Source organism: Canis lupus, chromosome 18 (assembly GCF_003254725.2).
Source record: "Canis lupus dingo isolate Sandy chromosome 18, ASM325472v2, whole genome shotgun sequence".
Lineage (NCBI taxonomy): Eukaryota > Metazoa > Chordata > Mammalia > Carnivora > Canidae > Canis > Canis lupus.
Genome location: NC_064260.1, coordinates 40,220,399 through 40,242,065, shown reverse-complemented (window position 1 = coordinate 40,242,065; position 21,667 = coordinate 40,220,399). Strand labels below are relative to the sequence as shown.

General features: G+C 34.7%; 1 protein-coding gene across 1 annotated transcript; it reads left to right on the top strand.

Annotated features, from left to right (window-relative positions):
- The first annotated feature begins 12,151 nt into the window (after positions 1-12,151).
- Positions 12,152-13,081, top strand: LOC112663117 (olfactory receptor 4P4). The gene has a single exon (XM_025451698.3). The coding sequence runs from the start codon at positions 12,152-12,154 to the stop codon at positions 13,079-13,081; it is 930 nt and encodes a 309-aa protein (XP_025307483.3).
- The last annotated feature ends 8,586 nt before the right edge of the window (positions 13,082-21,667 follow it).

Here is a 21,667-nt window from a genome sequence, read left to right as displayed (position 1 = left end):
TGATGCCTTTCACTTCTGCATTCCTTAGAGTATAAATCAGAGGGTTGAGCAAAGGTATTCCAATTATATAAAACAAAGCTATTATCTTAATCACAGAGAAGGTGGTTGCAGGATGTATGTATATAAATGTACAAGGACCAAAGAACAAGATGACCACAATGATGTAGGAGAGGGCTTTTCTCCTCCCCTCAGCACTGTGGTTTTCAGAGACTGCAAGGTTATATATAACATAGGAGCACATCAGCATGACAAAACTCAATGTACAAATGGCCCCACTTTGGGACACCAGAAGTAGATTGATCACATAGGTGTCTGCACAGGCAAGTTTCAACAAAAGCTGCAAGTCACAAAGATAGCAATCAATCACACTGAGACCATGGAGCGGTAAACTCAAGGCCAGAAATGTCTGAACTAAAGAATGTGCACAGGACCCCACTCAGGCCATAGCCACCAGCACAGCACAGATCCGTCAACGTATGATGGTTGTGTAGTGCAAGGTCTTACAGATGGCCACATAGCGGTCAGCAGTCATGAGGATGAGGATGAAGATCTCCAGGGAGCCAAAGAAACGGAATGAAAAAATTTGTATCATGTTCTTACTGAAAGAGACAGTGGTCTTCTTCAAAAGGACATCCATAATCATTCTAGGGGCTATGGGAGTACAGAAGCAGGTGTCAGATGAGGATAAATGGAAAAGGAAGAAGTATACCAGACTCCCGAGTGCCCGGCTGGACTTGAAAGTAGTAATAATCAGAAAGTTACCCAGCTACATCCCCAAGAAGAAAAGCAAAAAAGTGACAAACACTACTTTCTTCCTGGATCAACCTAAGCAGAAAAATTTATTCATATTATTCAGCTGCATGATCATGAATGAGGAAAAGGAGAAGTGTGAAAAGACTTATCTGCAAAAAATATAAAGGAATTAATTTACAACGTGCTATGAGATGTTATGGAATATTTTAAGCAAATTAATTCATGGTACTATGTGAGATTATGGGATATTTTTAAGCAAAAATAAATATTCTCCATCAAGTACATTCTGTGTTTTTTTTTGTCACTGTAATATTTTGTTCTCAATTTTTAATGATCATTTCATTGAATGCTATGAGTCCCAAGGTATCTTACTAATGTGATACCTTCCTTCAACTCTCTTCAAATATAACTTCTCTCTAGATCTGACATGATTATGTTTAATTTTGCCAATTCAATGATTATAAAATTTTATATTGCTCATGCTGTTATTTCCATCAGCTTTTTGTATTTAATAAATATTGAGGTTCCCGTTTTGTATTGTATGTCATTTAGCCTTTAGGATATACTTAACTGCTTTTAAAGGTTTGGGAATACTAATGTAACCTCACACATCACTCCCGACTCTTAAAGAATGCCCTTTTAATGCATATATTTATATATCACATATTCATCACATGTATTTTAATTATTCTGCTTCTCTGCCTACCCTCTCAGATATAGCAGCTTTAAAGGAAGAACAGGAAAGACAGTTTTTGGGCACCTGGGTGGCTCAGTGGTGGAGCATCTGCCTTCAGCTCAGGTTGTGATCCCAGGGTCCTGGGATCGAGTCCCACGACAGGCTCCCCGCAGGGAGCCTGCTTCTCCCTCTGCCTGTGTCTCTGCCTTTCTTTCTGTGTCTCTCATGAATAAATATTTAAAAAATACATCATATTAAAATGGGGTGGGCAGTTAAAGCACTGCTTTGAGGAAATTTAAATACCAACTGAATGCATTTTAAAGAAATTTAAAATCAATAACCTAAGTTTTTATCCTCGAAAATTAGGAGAACAAATAAAGTCCAAACCTAGCTGGAGGAAGAATATAATAAATATTAAGCAGGAAATTAATTACACTGTCAACACAAAAGAAGTCTGTAAAATTGATGAAATCAAGAGTCTTTTCTTTAAAAAGAATAACACAATTTATAAACCTCTATCCAAGATAACCAAGAACAAAGAAAGAAGACACATTGACAGGATTAAGAATGAGGGAGGAGACATCCCTCATCCTACAGAGACATTAAAAGGATAATAGGGAATATTATGAATAATTTTATGACATAATTTTGTTATGTTTGTCATAATTGACAAACATGTCAATATGTTTGTCAAATTTCTCGAGAGACACATAATTGACAAACATATGTTATATGTTCGTCAAATTTCTCGAGAGACACACACTACAAAAACTCACCAAAGGAGGAAGAAATATATCATCTGAATAGGTTTATATCTATTAAAGAAATTGAATTAAACCATCCATGAAAGAAAACGTCTGGCCCAGATGGCTTCAGTACTGAACTCTACCAAACATACAAGAAAGCAATAATATTAAGTCTACACATGATCTTCAAGTGAAAAAAGAACATTTCCAAACTCACTTTATGAGGTCCTATTATCCCAATACCAAGTCTAGGCGAAAATACTGCAAGAAATGAACACTAAAGACCATTATTCTCAGGAACATGGCCATAAAAATATAACGAACTACAAGGAAATCAAATCCAGCAATAGAAACCCTATTTCTGTTTCTGTCCCCTGTGGGGAGCCCAATGAGGGACTTGATCCCAGGACCCTGGGATCAGGATCTGAGCTGAAGGCAGATGCTCAATCAATGAGCCACCCAGGCATCCCACTCCCTAACATTTTGGAGCTAGGGAGCCCGGTTTATTTTTTGTTTGTTTGTTTGTTTGTTTGTTTGTTTTTACTGTCCTATCTCTGTTTTTTTTGAATGGGTAAGAACCTGACTCTGGGGCCTTTCCATTATCTTTCCCTATCTATCCCTGTCTAACTCATTCCTACATCAATAGCTTTTTTTTTTTTTTTTTTTTTTTTGTCATTTTGTTAGGCGTCTGGAGGGCAAGACCTTTCTTTATTGTCTTGGTGGTCTCAGTAGCTCTTAGCATGGCACATTGGCCCTAGTAGGGTCTCAGTAAGTGGCAGTAGAACTAAACTGGCCCCACTCTGAGCTCACCCAGCTTTACATTTCTGGGTACTGATCTTACCACTTCAAAATGTCTTGGCTACAACTATTTTTTCTGATTAAAAAGTTTAAACCTCCGTGGATTTTTATTTTCTCTGATTTCCTGCCTATTCCCAACTTGGTTTATCTTGTAACTCCTCCATATTTTTTTCGAATTTACCTGTTCCATTTCAGTCATTCATTATTTGTCACCCACCTTTTTCTCCTGTCTGGGATTTATTTCACTTTCAAGGATACATGTCCTTCAGAGCCAGTTTTAATCTAACCTCCTTTAACCCCATGGTTATGTATTCCTCTTTCTTTACCCAACTGTTGATACCTTCTTCTTTTGCCATGCCTGGCAAGCCATGCTGGCTTAGGGAAGATGCTATGATTTAATTATTTGTTGAATAATAATAATGAACATTTGAACAATTGTTTTTATCATTTCTGCTGAAGAAATAGCTTAGTAGATGTTTGCATATCCCTATAAGCCTGAGTATAAATGAGTTAATCTCAGGCTGTGAAAAACATCTTACTAAAGTCAGAAACAAATAAAAACAAATGGAAGTTTTGGGGGTCATTGATTTCCATTAAACTCCAATGGAGCCCTATGAACAAGTTAAAATACCTTCAATGAATTATATGAAATACCACCTTCAGTGGTGCTCCATGTGATAGGGGAAAAAGGATGAAGTTAAAGAATTTATTTCTCCTTATGTGCAAGCTTGTCTAAATGAACATGTGGATAATCTTGGGAAAATTAATTGAGGAGGGCACAGGAAGTTTTTCTGTATAGATTTCTCTCTTAATTTCTTACCTTACCATGGAGCCAGCCAGAGCCTTGATTAAATGGTCGTCATTAGATGTATTTAGAAAAATAATATGCTACTGTAGTGGGCTTACTCTGATATTGATTTTTACATTTGAGTAAAAAGATAAATTAAGGAAAGACAAAATTAATCAATGAGAGGAAACAGATGTCTCAGACACTCCAAACAGATTAGATGCTTTCCTGAAGGTTAGTATTTATTTATATGACATTCCTTGAGCAAATGTGAATTATGTGCCTAATGCCAAACACAGACATGGGTATCATGACATCCAGTTGCTTGAAAAATGGACAGTCTAGCAGTGGAGAAACAGATGCACAAAATCAAATGGAAGTCCCCCAAGGTGGTACAGTAATATCACTGATAATTATGAGAAACTGTTATTTTTGGCAAAGAGATATGAGAAATCCTCATTGCAGGAGGTGTGTTTGAGGTGAGCTTTAAGAAGGAATAGATGTTGGGACACACCTCGGGTGGCTCAGTGTTTGAGCGTCTGCCTTTGGCTCAGGTTATGATCCCGGGGTCCTGGGATCGAGTCCTGCATCGGGCTCCTCACGGGGAACCTGCTTCTCCCTCTGCCTATGTCTCTGCCTCTCTCTCTGGGTCTCTCATGAATAAATAAATAAATATCTTTTTTCAGAAGCATCAAAGGGGAAGAAATACAAGGCTTATATGAGAAAACAGTGAGAAATCAGTTTGGTTGGGGTTTAAGGAACAATGTTGGAGAAAAAGCTTTTCAGCTTTTTCTAGAATCTAGAAGTGATCAAATATGAAGTTTGCATAACATTGAGGATAATAATAATAATAAAAACAACAGAATAATAATTTCCTCCCAGGGTCTTTGGGAGCATTTGTAATAATGGAGGAAAAGTCTTTGTGCAGTTCCTGGTACTAGTATGCATGCAATACTGTTACTATGACTGGTTTTAGGAAGGCAGTAGGAGGCTGTTCCCTGTGCGAGCAGAAAAGTGTCACAATCCAGATGTTTGGACAGCTAGAGCATGTGCCCAATGGTATGGGTTTGGAAGAGAATGAAGCAGCTAGGAGATGAGTAGGTAACAGGTGTGCTCTGTGTCTGACTTCTAGAACCCATTTCTGGACTTGGCCTCTCTCTAGAGTTGGAACTCAGGTACAGATGATAATGAGAAAGTTGGTGATAGAGAAGAGGAAGTAAAACTGGCCAAAGACAGAGGAGATATCTCTGTCTCAGACCTTACCCTTCCTGACTTTTGACGAGAAACTCATTCTAATTTTTTTATTAACTCTCCATCCACGTTTGCACATTTCATTTCAGAATCTGGAAATATCCTGCACAGTGTCAGGGCAGGAGGGATGTCTCAGGGCTAATGCAATTAAATATGCATCTTATTTATCTAGTGAAGTCATGAGGAGAACTCCAGGTTCCTGATGCCAACTTTTCTCTCCAAAAATAGCTGCCTCCACATTGTGGCTTCCTGTTTGTGCAAACTGATTGAGACTTTTCTATGTCCCCATCATTCTTGTTCCCATTTTCATGCCTGAAAGTGTGGATGATATTGAGTCACCCACAAGGTAAACTCTTTAAAGAGGAGTAACAAAGTAACAAAGTAGGGGCCCTTCCTTGCAAGAATATTAATTCCTCCATATTCTTTCCATCTGGCCCAGCTTTCCTGTGAATTAATTTATATCACTTATCAAAATGTGTTTGAGTTGGATGCTAATCCAGGCCAAATGCTGATTTGATGCAAAGAGATGTTTCTAAATTGTTCTTATTTCAGCATTTATGTTACATTGGGATTCTCAGTGGGGAAGGACCAGGTTCTTCCAGCTTCACTTACAGGGCAAACTGCAGACCTACCCAGTGTGGAAAACCACTTTCTCAGACATGGCTGTGCACTGTGTTGAAGCTTGATGTCTTTAGATTCTCAGCATGACTTAGAGAGCACATATAACCTAAATGAATGCTTATTCTTGCCACAGTTATAATTATCATCCAAATCACAGGCAGGCCTCATTTGCTTGGCTGGAAAGTTTAGGGGCAAGAGGCAGAAAGCAAGTGTCTTCAGGTGTTTCTATCATAATTGTTGCTTTTGTATTACCTGATGGAGATTCAGCAGATTTATACCTAAAAGAATTCAATAAAAAAAGATAAGTGACAACAATAATTGTTTATATATTTGAAATACCTTGTTAAGGAATATACATGAATTTCTTATCTCTAAAGGTAGGAGACTGAATTTGGGAGGTTGGAAATTCCGTACAGATCTACTCACCTGCATGCAGTAGAGCTAAGATTCAAACTCAAGTCTCATCACTGGTTTGCCAGAACTCTTTATCTTTTTTTTTTTTTTTTTTAAGATTTTAGTTATTTATTCACAAGAGACACAGAAAGGCAGATACATAGACAAAGGGAAAATCAGGCTCCTCGCAGGGAGTCCAATGCGGGGCTTGATCCCAGGACCCTAGGATCACGCCCTGACTGAAGGCAGAACTCTTATGTGTGATGCTATACTACCTCTAACTGTTGAATAATAAAAGAGATAATTAAGTTTGCTGTAATAGAATGCTTAGTGAAGTGTCATTTCTCTTGTAAATAAAGACAATAATATTGGTTAGAGTTTACTATAGGTAGCTTAATAGTGATAGGAAGCTTGCTCTAGTGGTATATGCTGTGTAATGCATGATATTCTTATTTTCTTTTGCATCCTAATGGTAACTTTAAAAAGTAGATGTAATCTCCATTTTACAGAGTTGAAAGCTGAGGTCTGAAGAAGTGACTTCCTCAATATCACTTACAGTTTGCTGCAGAGCAGGGCTTTGAATCCAGACCTACCTAATATCTTAAATTCTCGTCCTTTTGGCTAAGATCAAGTGTGAACCCAGACGTATTTGCCTATCTGGCTCATCTCTGCTCTTTTCACTGTGCCACGCTGCCATGAGGTAGTAGATTAATATGAAAGCAGCACTTGGTGTTACATTTTTTTCATTAAAAAATACAAATGTATTTATATACATTTACATTACATATACATTAAATACAAATATAAATAATATTTTTGATAATAATAGAGCTCTATTTATAAAAAAAATACCATAAGAAGTGAAAATGAAAAACCATTATTTCTCATGAACACAGACATGACAATTTTTAACAAAACATTATTAGATCAATAACAGCAATAAATCACAACCAAGTGGAGTTCATCCAAACCACCTAAGTCTTGTTCAACAATGGAAAAACAATCAACATAATTCACTATATTAATAGACTGAAGAAAGAGAACCAAAAGATCATATCAATAGATGCAGAAAAAGTTTTCAACAGAATTCAACATCTTTTTATGATCAAAAACTTCAGCAACCTATGAACTTCATTAGCCTAATAAAAATAACTATGAATAACTTCATTAGCCTAATAAAAATATCTATGAATAACCAATAGCTAATATAAAACTTAATGGTAGGAGACTAACTTATTTTCCTGTATAATCTAGAACAAGGCAAAGATGTCTTTTTCTACTACTAATTATCCAAAATTGTTTTGAAAGCCCTAGCTAATGTAATAGACTCCCAAAAAAGTCATAGAAAGTAGAAGAACAAGTGAAACTGCCCTTATTTCTATGCAACACAACTACCTATGTTAAAATCCCAAATAATCTACAAATACCTCTTGAAACTAATAAGTGAGTTTAGCAAGTTCATAGGATACACTGTCCACATGTATAATAGAGCCAGCAATCAAAAACTGAAATCTAAAATTTTAAAAAATTATAATAAAATCTATTTGTATATAAATTTAGTGAAGTATAAGCAAGAGCTATATGCAGAAAATTACAAAACAACAATGAAATAAATCAAAGACTAAGCAAATAGTATACACTATTAATTAAAAGACTCAATGATGTTAAGGTGTCAATTTCTCCAATTCAGCAAATTTTGTTTTGTTTTGTTTTGTTTAGATATCAGCAAGATGATTCTCAAAATCATTTGAATAGGCAAAGCAACTAGAATAGCCAAAATAATTTTTTTTAAATGCTACAATGTTGTAGGACTCCTATTATAAAATTAGACTTACTGTAGAGTAATCAAGATTGTGTGCTATTACTGGTCAGTGTGGTATTGGTAAAAAGCATACACATAAAGATCAATGGAACGAAAAGAAAAAGGTAATTTGATGGAGAAAAGATGGTGTTTTTAACAAACAGTGCTAGAGCAACTGGATGTCCATATACAGAAAATGAACTTAGACTATGACACAGTTTACACAAAATAGCTTAAAATGAATCATAGATATAAAGTACTTAAAGGATCTCAGAAGATACACTTCAATCCTTTTACTAAGGAGGAGGAGAATCCATTGAGTAGATGAGCTTTTTGGATAAACAAGTATAGCTAGAAGGAATGGGACAGTGAAGAAAAAGATAAGAGAAGAGGAACATAGGGGATCCCATGGAGAAAAGTCTGAGATCTGAAGGAGATGCAAAAACACCTACTAAATCAAGATTGAGGGAGACACGTAACAGCAAGAGAAAAAAGTTGGGGGGAAAAAGTTTATTTGGATTGTAGGGAATAGACTGATCATAAGATCTCCCAGAATCCCTGGGTAATTTGTATTTTAGAAGCAAAGCAAACTAACAAGTTGCGCACATTTTCAAAGGCTATGATGCTTGGCTATTTTTATAATTTTTAACCATTAAATAAGACACCCAAATAATCATTAATATACAGAATAATGAATGATTATAAACCCATTAACTCTCACTCAGGACAAAAAAAAAAAATCGCATCTCTATCTTTCCACAGACTCATGCTCTTTCACCCCAGAAGTGTCACCTCCATTTCATAAGAATCACTGTCACTTTACAATGCCACAGTTCTTTCATTTGTGAAATAAGATTGGTGATATTATCTATTGTATAGAGTTGTTGTAAAGAGAAATGAGCTAAACTCCATCAGTGGTTCAGGTCTGACATAGAGCACAGTTTACTAAATATTTGCTATTAGTGGAACTCAGAGGGCAAAGCAGAATCAGGTATTAGTTTTGAATAGAAATGTAAAAAGAGGAACAGTTATTGAAAATGACCTAAGACTAGAGCAAAATTACAAAACCTTCAAATCTCCTCTTGATAAAGTATTTTAATGAGCATTTTGTAAACCTAAAAATATACAAAAGAAAGATCTATATGTCTGTAAATTTCCTTAGAATTTACCTTAATAACAATTAATTTACCTCAAGTGGAGATTTACCTTAATGGAGATACACCATTACAAATTTTATTGTAAATGGAAATTAGAAGATTTACCTTAAGTGAAATACATTAAAGAACATGTACATCCTTTCCCCCAGAGAATGATAAAAACACTATGTGGGAATGGATAGATATTGTCTCTTTTTTTTAAGATTTTATTTATTTATTCACGAGAGACAGAGAGAGAGAGAAGCAGAGACATAGAGAAGCAGGCTCCCTGCAAGGAGCCTGATGTGGGACTTGATCCCAAGACCCCAGGATCAAGCCCTGAGCCTAAGGCAGAAGGTCAACTGCTGAGACACCCAGGTGCCCTGGGATATCATTTCTTAATATAAGGACCAGGACTATAGTTTGATCCGCAGATTAATAGCAAAGGGAAAAAGCAATTCAAATTGCATAAACAGAGATCTCAGTCACCAAGGACTTTTTAATGAGTGAGATTCTAACAACACACTGAAGAATTACCTTTTGTGTAGGGCATTTGTAATCCAGCTGTAGAGCTGTTGTGGGTACTTGGATCTGAGAGGATACTAACTGGTCAATTGATTATTTGGGGACAGAAAATAATTAACTCGAACTAAATAAGCAACACCTTGGGAGAAAACAAATATACTTTTAGGATATAAACTTTACCTAAAATTTTACTTAGCATTTGAGCTTTGAAAACCTCAGGAATAATGTGGTGGCACAAATAGAGTATAAAATAATGATTTGATTAATTTTCGAAAAAAAGGCCTCTTCTTGCCTTAAGACTTTTTTTTTTTCCGCTATGGGGTAAACTCCTATCGTTTATTTGAACTGAAATTGTGACAAGTGACAGTAGTTACAAAAAATGTATGAATTTTGTAATTTTTAAAGTATACCTTGGGGGAAGTTAGAAAGTGAAACTCATCAGTAGCATTCGCTAAGCTGAGAACAATTTTCAAGTCAGAAAGTTAAAGAAAATCATTCAAATAGTTAAAGAATGCCTGTGATTTCAATGAAGAATGGGATAAAAGATTATAAAAGAAGAAATCATTCAAAATAAGCGCAGAGGAAAATATGTGAGTAATTTTTTACCATTATTTTGCATAAATCTCTAATAATACCTTTTGAAAAAAAATAGTACCTGCTATGTTAGGAAAATATATTAATTAGCAGCTAATTTTAAAGTAGATTTTACTGTGAATTCTGCAGTCTAAGACTTTTTGGTTTAAGAGAAGACTAAATTCAAATACGTGTTAGTTATCTACTGAGGGTAGGATGACATATTCTAGAAAAATAAGATCAAGGTTGTGTTTTAATTCTACCTACTTTATTAGATGTCTGTACATAAAAAAGGATCAATAATTACAACTTTAGAGAGATGGTCAGCAAAACATTGACCAAGAATAAAGTATTTTTAATTATGTGAAAGACATCATGATTTTATCCGGATAGTTGAAGCTAGTGCCTTTATTCTACAGATAGGAAATTTATATGCCAAGAGTATACCAGGTTCCTAATGTAAGGTGTGGTAGTATTAGGGCTTCCACCCAAATTGTCTTCTCCTACCCATTTTTTTCACTTGGCCAATAGCTGAGGTTGTAATATCACTACTCATACTTGAGAAGTGAGAAATATATTGCTTTCTAGAAGCACATGAGCTGCACGTTTGTTTCTTTCTAGAACTGGCTTGCTTATTTGTAGCTTTTCATGGAGACTTGAGTCTGTTTTATAATCCTGTGTTTCCTTTTACACATTTTCCATTTCAATTTGAGAAGCTAACATGGGACAATGATCCATTCAGGGAGGATCCTGGTTTTGTCTGGAAGATTCAGAAAGGTATATAAATTTCAGATTTGGGACAGCCAGGGTTTATGTTAAATTTATATTTTTGCTTCAATATTTCCCTTTTTAGAGGGTATATAGAGATCTATGATCTATAATCATGATCAAAGTTGATCTATGATCAAGGTTGAGTCTCAGAGATAGTCTGAATTATATAGAACAGGATATATTTTTCTAGGTTTCAAATGAAGAAAAAACTTAAAGAAATTAACTGACATGCAAAAAGTTATATATGAAGTTAGCAGCTGACTTAAGACATATAACCAGGGATTCCCCCCAAATTATTATGAATGATCAGATTATACACATGATTTTTTTAAAGACATTAAAATATGTGGCAATTAATCATAGTAGCCCTATATCTGCAAGGATTTGAACTCCAGACAGGACATTAAATATACCTGGAGCCTTCTAAGCCAAGATAACTAGAAATTCAAGTAATATTTTTAGCATACTGCTAATAAGTGCAGACAGATGGATGAAATGGTTTTGACTGGGAACATTCCAAGACTTACTTTACTTAGAGACTTAAAATTATACAGAAAGCCTTTATACTTGTGCAGGGATAAGGAACATATTTCAGGTATGTTTAATCAATAATTCAAGCCAGTAGTATATCCACTTTTATAATTTTATTCAAATTAAAATAGCCTCTTTAACTTCTTGGCTAATATCACTATAATCTAATTTGGGGAATCATCAAAAGTTATTTTTCAATAACTTGTCCTTAAACTAATTCAAGTTCTTAAAACTCCACTGTGGAAATGAGTATTTTTGCTTTAAAATTCCATTTCTATTACAGTGGGATTATTCATTGTATGGGTGACCATGTTAGCTTAGTAATAGAGAGAGTTGAAGAGGAAATTTAAATAGAAATTGAGAAGTCATGTATAAGGTTAGTGCTGAAAAAAATATGGAAGTGCAAACATCATGAAAATACAAGACAGGATTGAGCCTAAAATTATAAAACTATTGGATTACATATATTATTATGCAATCAGTGCCATGTTTTTAGCAGCATCCAAGACTCATTTGTGGATGATCAAAGGCCTTTAGGTTGACTAAAGCAGACATTGATCACAATTTGCTGGCAGATTTAATGAAAATCTTATGGTCCCCCGGAGTTTTCTTAGAGGGTCACTTTAACTGAATATTTGATTTTTATCCTCTGAGACATTTGAATGAAGCATATTCAACCCAGTAAATTCATCGAATAGGATCTGATCATCACTCTATTCCAGAAACTTTTAAATAGACCTCATGGATTCTGTATTTCAGGTGATTCATGTATTCTATCTATGCTGGACCATGGATCAAAGCAATAACGTCACTGTATTCATTCTCTTGGGACTTTCCAAAAACAAGAACATTGAAATCCTTTGTTTTGTATTATTTTTATTCTGCTACCTTGCTATTTGGATAGGAAACCTGCTTATAATGATTTCTATCATGTGCAGTCAGCTAATTGAGCAACCCATGTATTTCTTCCTTAATTACCTCTCCGCCTCCGACCTTTGTTACACATCCACTGTGACACCCAAGCTAATGACTGACTTATTGGCAGAAAGGAAGACCATTTCCTACAGTAACTGCATGACACAACTCTTTACCACACATTTATTTGGAGGCATCGAGATCTTCATTCTCACAGGGATGGCCTATGACCGCTACGTGGCCATCTGCAAACCCCTGCACTACACCATCATCATGAGCAGACAGAGATGTAATGCAATCATCGCAGCCTGCTGTACGGGGGCGTTTATACATTCCACCAGTCAGTTCCTTCTCACCATCTTCCTGCCGTTCTGTGGCCCCAATGAGATAGATCACTACTTCTGTGATGTGTATCCTTTACTGAAGCTGGCCTGTTCTAATACACACGCCATAGGTCTCTTAGTCATTGCTAATTCAGGCCTAATTGCTTTGGTGACCTTTGCTGTGCTGACGCTGTCTTATTGTTTTATACTGTGCAGCATCAGGGCATATTCTGCACAGAGTCGCAGCAAAGCTCTTGCCACCTGCACTTCTCACCTCACAGTCGTGGTTCTATTTTTTGCACCTGCACTGTTCATTTACCTTCGCCCAGCCACAACTTTCCCAGAAGACAAAGTGTTGGCTCTTTTCTACACCATCATTGCCCCCATGTTCAATCCTCTGATCTACACGCTGAGAAACACGGAGATGAAGAATGCCTTGAGGAAAGTGTGGTGTCATCATGCACTCCTAGAAGGAAAGTAATTTTGCAGAAGCTTGTCTGATTCTCATGCTGTGGTTCTGAAGCCCATGACTGTGAATAAGATCCGCTCTTATCATCTGACCTCACTGCTGGAAGAGATAAGTGGGCAAGCAGAAAGCACATCCCCTCTGTTTTAGGCTTCAACCTTAAACCTCATTAATAAATTGAGTATAATTATTATTCACATGTTCCTCCTCAGGATGTAGCCATTAAGAATTGTGCTTACATGCTATGAGATGACCAGATGATATCTTAAAAATAAAATATTATATTACCTATTGGCTCTTGTGTTGAAAAAAAAGTTAAAACAGGCTGGGCATTTTTTTCACACCTTAAAATGCAAAAAGAGTGAATAAAATAATTCCTTTAATTTTCAACTTGATACTCAGCTATAAATACAGAAAATTGCACATATTGTTTACGTACAGTTCATTCATTACCACACATGGAGCAATATCCTGTAATTAGCAACCAGATTAAGAGTTAGAGATTATCAGTGCACCTAAAGTCCTCCCCATTTTTCTTTAATCATTAACCTTTTAAAGGTGATTGCAATATAATTTGTGGTTTGTATGATACAGATCATACTCTTAGTGTCTGCCCATTATGATTGTGAGATTCATTCATGTTTTGTGAATTTTCTATTTTCATTGATCTATAGTATTTTATTGTTAGAGTATGTAACAACTGATTTATCTCTTCTGTTGCTAGACATTTGAGTAGTTTCCCATTTAGGCCATTATGAGTAGCACTGCTTTCAACATTCTTGAACATTTATTTTGGTGAATTTAAATCTTCTATTGTTTCTTTAACATACTCTATATTGTAATTAAGATAAATTTTAAGATAGTGGTTGTATGCCTGTTAATATTCTTTCCTAATCCATTACTGACATAAAATAAAAAATTATATTAAATAAAAATTATTATCAATAGAAAAACACTAGGGTGAGTGCAATAAATGGTTTAGAAATGTGAAACTTCTAGCACATCTAGGATCCATGCAATGTGGTATTTAATATGTTAATTAATGCAAATAAACCTGTCTGTTATAGATATACAGTTCTTAGAAAGAAGAGAGCTCTTGGAAAGATAGTCCATATAACATAACTCAGAAAAAATTCTGAGAATAGAGCATTAAGTTATGTTTGTAAGATTAGCACAAGTGATCACAATTGAGAAATTGTAATACATAGGATATTTACTAGAGCATATGAAGTATATGAAATTGTCATAATGTCATAAGCAAAACTAGGAAAATTCTTTGTATAAATATATTTTGATAGGTTTCAAATAGGGCAGTGGTTCTAGGGGAAGAAGGTATGCTCTACATACATGCTAACATTGGATTGCCATACATCAACATACATGTGCAGAAATACATAGGATAGAAAATACATCTTCCAGGGGTGTCTATCTCTGTCATAATTGGAATAAACAGGCTTGAGAAGAAAACAAAATATGAGACAGAAATATTTATTTTTTGTGCAAAGCATAAGATCACAAAGCAAAAAAATACTGATAAAGGAGGAAGTTATGTTGAAAATAGCTGTAGTAGAACATGTCATACAATGATAGCTTTTATTGCAGTTCTCATATACAACTAAAATACGTTATTATATAAAAATAAAAAATAATATTAAAATCATGATATAGGGGTGTCTAGGTGGCTCAGTCAGTTAAGTATCTGTCTTCAGCTCAAGTCATGATCCTGGAGTCCTGGGATCAAGGCCCATATCATTCCCCCCACATCCCCTGCCTGTCTTGTACTTTCTCTCACTATCTCTCTCTCTAAAACATATAAATAAAATCTTTAAAGGAATAAATAAAAGCATGATATAGGAACAAGAATCTCAAAACTGTCCAGGGTGTTATAAGAAATAAAAAATAAATATTTTAATTAGAAACTTGATGGATAAAACAGAGTAGCTATATCTTAAGAAAGACTCAGAGAATGGAATTTTAGATATTAACAAATTACCAGAATGCAGAATTAGAGAGAAGAGGTGATAGGAAAAATAGATATATTAAGAGACTTTATGAGTGAAATAAGAGAAAGCAACATGTATCTATCAGACTCCAGGGTTTGGATAATAGGGGAAAAAACATTTAAAAACATAATTATTGCTAATTTTTAAGAACTAATGCAAATAATCTTTACAAAATATTCACAGGAAAGAAAAATACTCACTCTTAAGAAGAATCATAGAAAACACTATTCCCAGTCAATAATAATTTAAATCATAGTAAGAGTAGAAAACAGAAAAAAAAATGGAATTGCATAATGACAGCACTAAAAGAAGAATGTTACCCTTGACTTATGCATTTTTTTCAAGAAAAGTAAAATGAAGATTTTTCAGTACCATAAAACAACAGTGAAAAATAATCAAGAGTTGACTACAAACCTAGGCTTACTAAAAGAAGTTGTGAAGAATGTTTTCATTAAAAAGGGAGGAAGTCTGAGAAGGAAGATAGATTCGAGGAGGAATGGAAAATGAGGGAAGTTATAGACTTATTTGGAAAACTGGAAATTGTATTAAAAATGGCAATCTTGTCTAATATGTAAGAAAGCATAGAAGAGACCAAAGATCCTGCCCCACAAATCATGTGAGTTGGGAGAAAACTATCAGAAAGAAAGGGTTGTAAGTACCATGTATGGTTCAGCAAGAGGGTAAATGCTGTCAGATTCAGACACTTGTGAACATCAATGTACAGACAATGGTATCTTATGGCTAAAGTAATAGGAAATAGATAAACAGGTAGAAAGGCGGGTAGGGAGCTTCATAAACACCCAGATAACAAAAATGCAGAGAGGGAAGAAAAGGAGCCCAATCCAATTAAAAAGCAAGAAAAGAGGGAGAAAATAGAAAAATTGGGAAAAGTAGAAAAAAAGAAAGAAAAAAAAGAAGAAAATGGAAAGTCATAGAAAGAAGTTCAAAAATTTTAGTAAAACAAAATCAATGCAATGAACTAAACTCTCCAGTAGGAAAACAAAGATTATCATAATGAATTTAAATATAGTATGGTGATTTACAAGAGATTATTGGGCATGAATATTGAAACTAAACTGAAAAGATGAAAAGGATACAGCAGGCAAATGCTTAGCACTTGACCCTCCTGACCCTCCAGAGACAGACATGTGCACCCTGGGCCTTGAACCTCCCAGTTCACAAGACCGGACTATATCTGAGCACTCCTCACTTAGCATCTGCCAGGCTACATCCAAGAAAGTATGTTTGCTAGGCTCTTCTGTAAGAGGCTAACACACACCCCAAGCCTCGCGCAGTCCAGCATTTAGCTGATTCTTTGCACTCAACCTATGCATAGCTTCCCGCGAGCCTGCACTGCCCTGCTTTCCGGGGTACTTCCCACCTGCTGGGTGGTATTGGGTACTTCCCACAATGGCCATTCTTTACCATGCCTATAACCTCACCTTTTCCACTGACATCTGAATCCCAACTTTGAGGAGGGTTCTCTTCTTCCAAGTTCATTCTTTGGGTATTCTTCCTCAGTCCTAGTTTACTTTTAATCCCTTATTGAAGTATAATTGACATACAATAAACTGCACATATTTAAAATGTACAATCTAATTAAGTTGTGACTGTGAATCCATCACCACAATCAAGATAATGAGAGTATTCATCTCTCTGAAAAGTTTTCCCTGGAAAATAGTGATTTGTTTTGTGTCTTTATAGATTAGATTAGTTTGTAGTCTCCAGATTTTATATACAGTAAAATCACACATTGTATATTCTATGTTCTAATTATTTTGAGACTAATCCATATTGTTGCACACATCAATTGTACATTCCCTTTTTTAAAGATTTTATTTATTTTTTTATTTATTTTTAAGATTTATTTATTTATTCATGAGAGACACAGAGAGAGAGAGGCAGAGACACAGTCAGAGGGAGAAGCCCGCTCCTCCCAGGGAGCCCAATGTGGGACTTGATCCTGGATCCTGGGATCACGCCTTGAGCTGAAGGCTGACACCCAACCGCTGAGGCACCCAGGTATCCTGTGCATTCCCTTTTTATTGTCAAGTGGTATTCCACTCTTCAAATTCTACACTTCTGCTCTTCAGCATTTAGGTTGTTTCCACTTTTTGGCTATTACAAATACAGCTGCTGTAGGCATTCATGCACAAGTTTATGTGTGAACCATATGCTTTCAGTTCTGCTAGGTAAATCCTTAGGTGTGGAATGGTTAGTCATATCTAGATGTAAGTTTCACATTTTAAGAAACCACCAAACCATCTTTTCAAAGTTACATACCCATGGGAAGTTTATGAGTTTTCCAATTTTTCTTCCACTCTTTACATACCATTTTTCTTAATTTCAGCCCTTCTACAAGATGTGAACTGGTGTTTCATTGCAGCTTTAATTTGCATTTCATAAATAACTAAAGACATCGAGCAGATTTTCATGCACTTACTTGACATGGTGACAATGGTGTGATGTCTTTTGGTGAAATGTCTTTTTAAAGTCTTTTGCCCATCTTAAAGATTTTCATCTAAGTTGTTGAATTTTTAGACATAGATTTGTTTATATTAGCCTTTTCAATATTTTCAAAATTTGTAGTGATGTCAATCCTCTCATTCTTGAAACTGATAATTTGTGTCTACTTTCCTTTGCTCCTGATCAATCTGGCCAGAGGTTTATCAACTTTATTGAATTTCTCAAATAGATTTTTTGCTTTCAACTTTCCCTATTGCTTTTCTGTTTTGTTTTTCATGGATTTTAACTTTGATTTTTATTATTTCCTTCTTCTGACTTTATTGAATTTCTCAAATAGATTTTTTGCTTTCAACTTTCCCTATTGCTTTTCTGTTTTGTTTTTCATGGATTTTAACTTTGATTTTTATTATTTCCTTCTTCTGACTGGCTTAACTTGCTCTTCTTTTTCTAATTTTAAGCTGGACACTGAGGACTTTAAGTTGAAACCTTTCTTCTTTTCCAGTATAGATGTTTAGTGCAATTAATTTCCCTCCAAGTCCTGCATTTGGCAGGATCCCATAAACTCTGATATGTTTTGTTTTTGTTTTCACTCAAATAAAGCTATTTTAATTTCCCTTTTTATTTCTTCTTGACCCATGAGGTTACTTAGAAGTACATTATATAATTTTCAGATGTCTGGAGATTTCCTAGATTTCTTTCTAATATTTCTAATTTGACTCTTCTACAAAGAATATACTTTGAAAGACTGGAGTCCTTTTATTGAGACTTACTTGATGGCGCAGAAAATTATGTATCATTATAAATATTCTGAGCATACCTGACAAGAATATGTATCCTGCTAGAATCAGATGAAGTATTTCAGAGATAATGACGTCAAGCCAGTCAATAGTTTTACTCAAGTTTACTATTTCTTTGTTGATTTTTTTGTCTACTTGTTCCATTAATTATTGACAAATGTGTTGTGAAATATTCAACTATATTGTGCATTTGCCTACTTTTCCTTAAGATTCTGTAAATTCTGTTTTATGAATTTTAGAGCCCTGTTATTAGGGTCATAAACATTTAGGGAGTTATGTCTTCTTGATTAGTTGACCCCTTTATCATATAACATGATTTTTTTTTTTTTTTTACCTATGGTGATATTTTTTACTCTTAAATGGTCTTTGATAATTGAAAAGCCTTTCCATCTTTCTTTGGTGTTAGCATTATTTATCTTTTCCATCCTTTTACCTCTAATCTATTATTTGTATCTTCATATATAAAGTATATTATTTTCTGTTTCCAGAGTATAGTTTGTGAGATTTGTTTATTTGTTTGTTTTTGTTTTTGTTTTGCTTGGCCTTTTAATTTTATTGCTTGGATCATTTCCATGTAATGTTATTATTGATAAGGTTTAGTATAAGTCTATCATCTTGTAATACCATCTATTAGTTCTATTTGTAATCTTTTTGTCTTCCTGTGAATCAATTGAGCATTCTTTTTTAAAAAAATATTTTATTTATTTGAGAGAGAGAGAGAGCAAGAGACCAGCAGAGGGAGAGGAGGAAGCAGGCTCTCCACTGAGCAGGGAGCCTGATATGATGTGAGGCTTAATCCCAGGACTCCAGGATAATAACCCAAGATAAAGGCAGATGCTTAATTGACTGAGCCACCCAGGTGCCCCTCAAATGAGCATTCTTATGATATCACTTTATGTATAGTATAATAGCTTTACAATAATATCCTTTCATTTATCTCCTTCTAATCTTTATGGAATGTTGTTATACATTTCACTTCTACAAAAGTCTTGAAAACTTGTTATTACAACAAAATTATTGTTGCTATTATTATTATTTTGTTAATAATAACAATAACTATTGTTATTATTTTGGAAATCAGCACTGTTATCTTGAGCAAGCTATTTAATCTCTGGAAGATTCCTTTTTCTTTCTTTTTTGCTTTAGGAAATAGGGGCAATAATTGGCACAAAAATGATGTTTTTAAAGAATTAAATCAGATAATGCACTTGAAATACTGTTTTTTTCACTTGAAATACTTAATACAGTGATTGACATGCGATAATTTAAAAATTCGTATAAATATTTTGATTAGTCTACTAAGTGAATTGCTCTGATCTAGATGGGATGCCATAAAACATTGATTTTCTGAAGTCACATGAATATGTACGTATATAGATTTTCTGTTCAAGAACATCTCCTGGACACCTGAATTTCAGTGCACGTGATTCTGAGTCTATATACCTTGCAGCACTGCAACCACACAAAGGTAAGTGTCTGGTAGTAATTAGAATAGAGCTGTATATATTTTCTTGGTTCCTAACTTCATTATCTGCTCCAATATTTTTCAACAAATCTAAGAATCCTTTTCCAACCTACCAGTAGGAGTGGAAAATTTGTTTTAATTTTTAATTTATTTTGCTAATTTTTTTTTCTTTTTCACAATCTAACCCTTCATTGCATCAAGGACAATTAATTATTATTGGGTGTGGTTTCTGGTCCAGGAGAATAGTAGGGTGACAGGTCAATGACTTGTTAACTAGCTGTTATGCATCTTACATTTCTTTGGTTAATGATTTTTGTTGGGACTCTGAATATCCCTCTCTCTGATTTCCTTGCACCTTATCCTCTCTAGAGATAGAGATTTCCTCCCAAACAAACCATTGTTCCCTCATTCCCTCAGGGTTACCAAGTTTCCCTCTTGCTTTTCAGAGGAAGAAATTCTCTGGCAAAATTTCTTTAGCTACTCTGGATCTGAATAACAATAGTGGCCTCTAGAGGCAGAGTGCCCAGAGCTTGGCTAATGCAAAAGTGGAAAATAAATGTAAAGCCTGTTAATTCCTAGGAGGCTAGGGAATATCAACTTGGACAACTGATTAGTGTTACTTGCTAAGGATATTTTGAGAAATACTTCTGGGAAAAACAATTTAACTTTTGAATTAAAAAATTCTTACGATCTCCTCTCACTTTATGTTTGGTTCGTGGAGAGAGAGTTTCCTGCAGGCATAGACCTGAAAGACCTGACTTCTAGGGCATATACATGCAGGATACTTTAGCAGATAATTCAAAATGCTCTTGTTTACTTCTGAATATGAGGAGGTGTCAGGGAATTATATCGGCGATTAAAATCCTAGATCACTTTCTTGTGAGGTGAGCACATATTTCTCTGTGAATCAGAATAGTTTTCGGTGGTATTTATATCTTCACCAACTTTGGGAAAAAGTAGGACTTCCATTCCTGGAAACTCAAGGAATACTAATAAGATATTTTTAAAGAATTTACTGAGATTTGTTTGAATCACTGCTTTCTAGTCTCACATTTTCAGATGTAAATACCAGTAAAAGGTTAGCTAGCTGCATAAGTAAAGGGGACATATGTATGACCAAAACATTTTCCTGGGTACCTGAAAACTAACTTGAAGACCATCCACACTTGATGTTCAGGTAATTGTCCTTAAAATCCTTGTTTTAGGCTCACTAGATCTATTTGACATTCCATTATTTTAAGGATTATATATTTTGATGTGGTATATCAAAATTTAGTAAGAGCAAAAAATGTGCAATACTTAGTTTTGTTGTGTATTACAAAGAGAATTTTTGTTTCTGAAAACACACATAAATCATAAAATTTTTAGGTTGCCAGTGACCTTCCAGCCTCCATTCTTTGAAGAAATTCTCATCTTTCAAATCATCTTTTCTAGATTCATCAGAATCAGGTAAAGTAAGTTTGTAGTAAGGCAGATGCTGATTATATCAATTGAAATGTATATATTTAGTGTTTACAGACCCTAGTTGACCTATGAGAGAATGCAGTTTTGCATCGCTGGTGGTAACTCATTAGAGGGGACCATGACTGTTAAGCAATACTTTTCTTTTTTTCACTTGAAATACTTAATACGGTGATTGACATACAGTAATTTAAAAATTGACTTTTTATTTAATTTTGGTAACATGAAAAAAGATAACTTATTTAAAATTAAGTGTTTAGAAACTCCTCCAGGTAACCAACGATTTCACCAGATCAATTTTATTTTGCCAACAAAACATGATCTATTTGAAGTTTGTTCCAGTTGTCCTCCTAAGATCTCAGCTGCAGTTTTGCTTTCATTTCAAGAAATTTGATTCAGAAGGTATATC

Excerpts from the sequence above, each read along its gene's own strand:
- LOC112663117 (XM_025451698.3), top strand. The coding sequence starts at position 12,152 with ATGGATCAAAGCAATAACGTCACTGTATTCATTCTCTTGGGACTTTCC.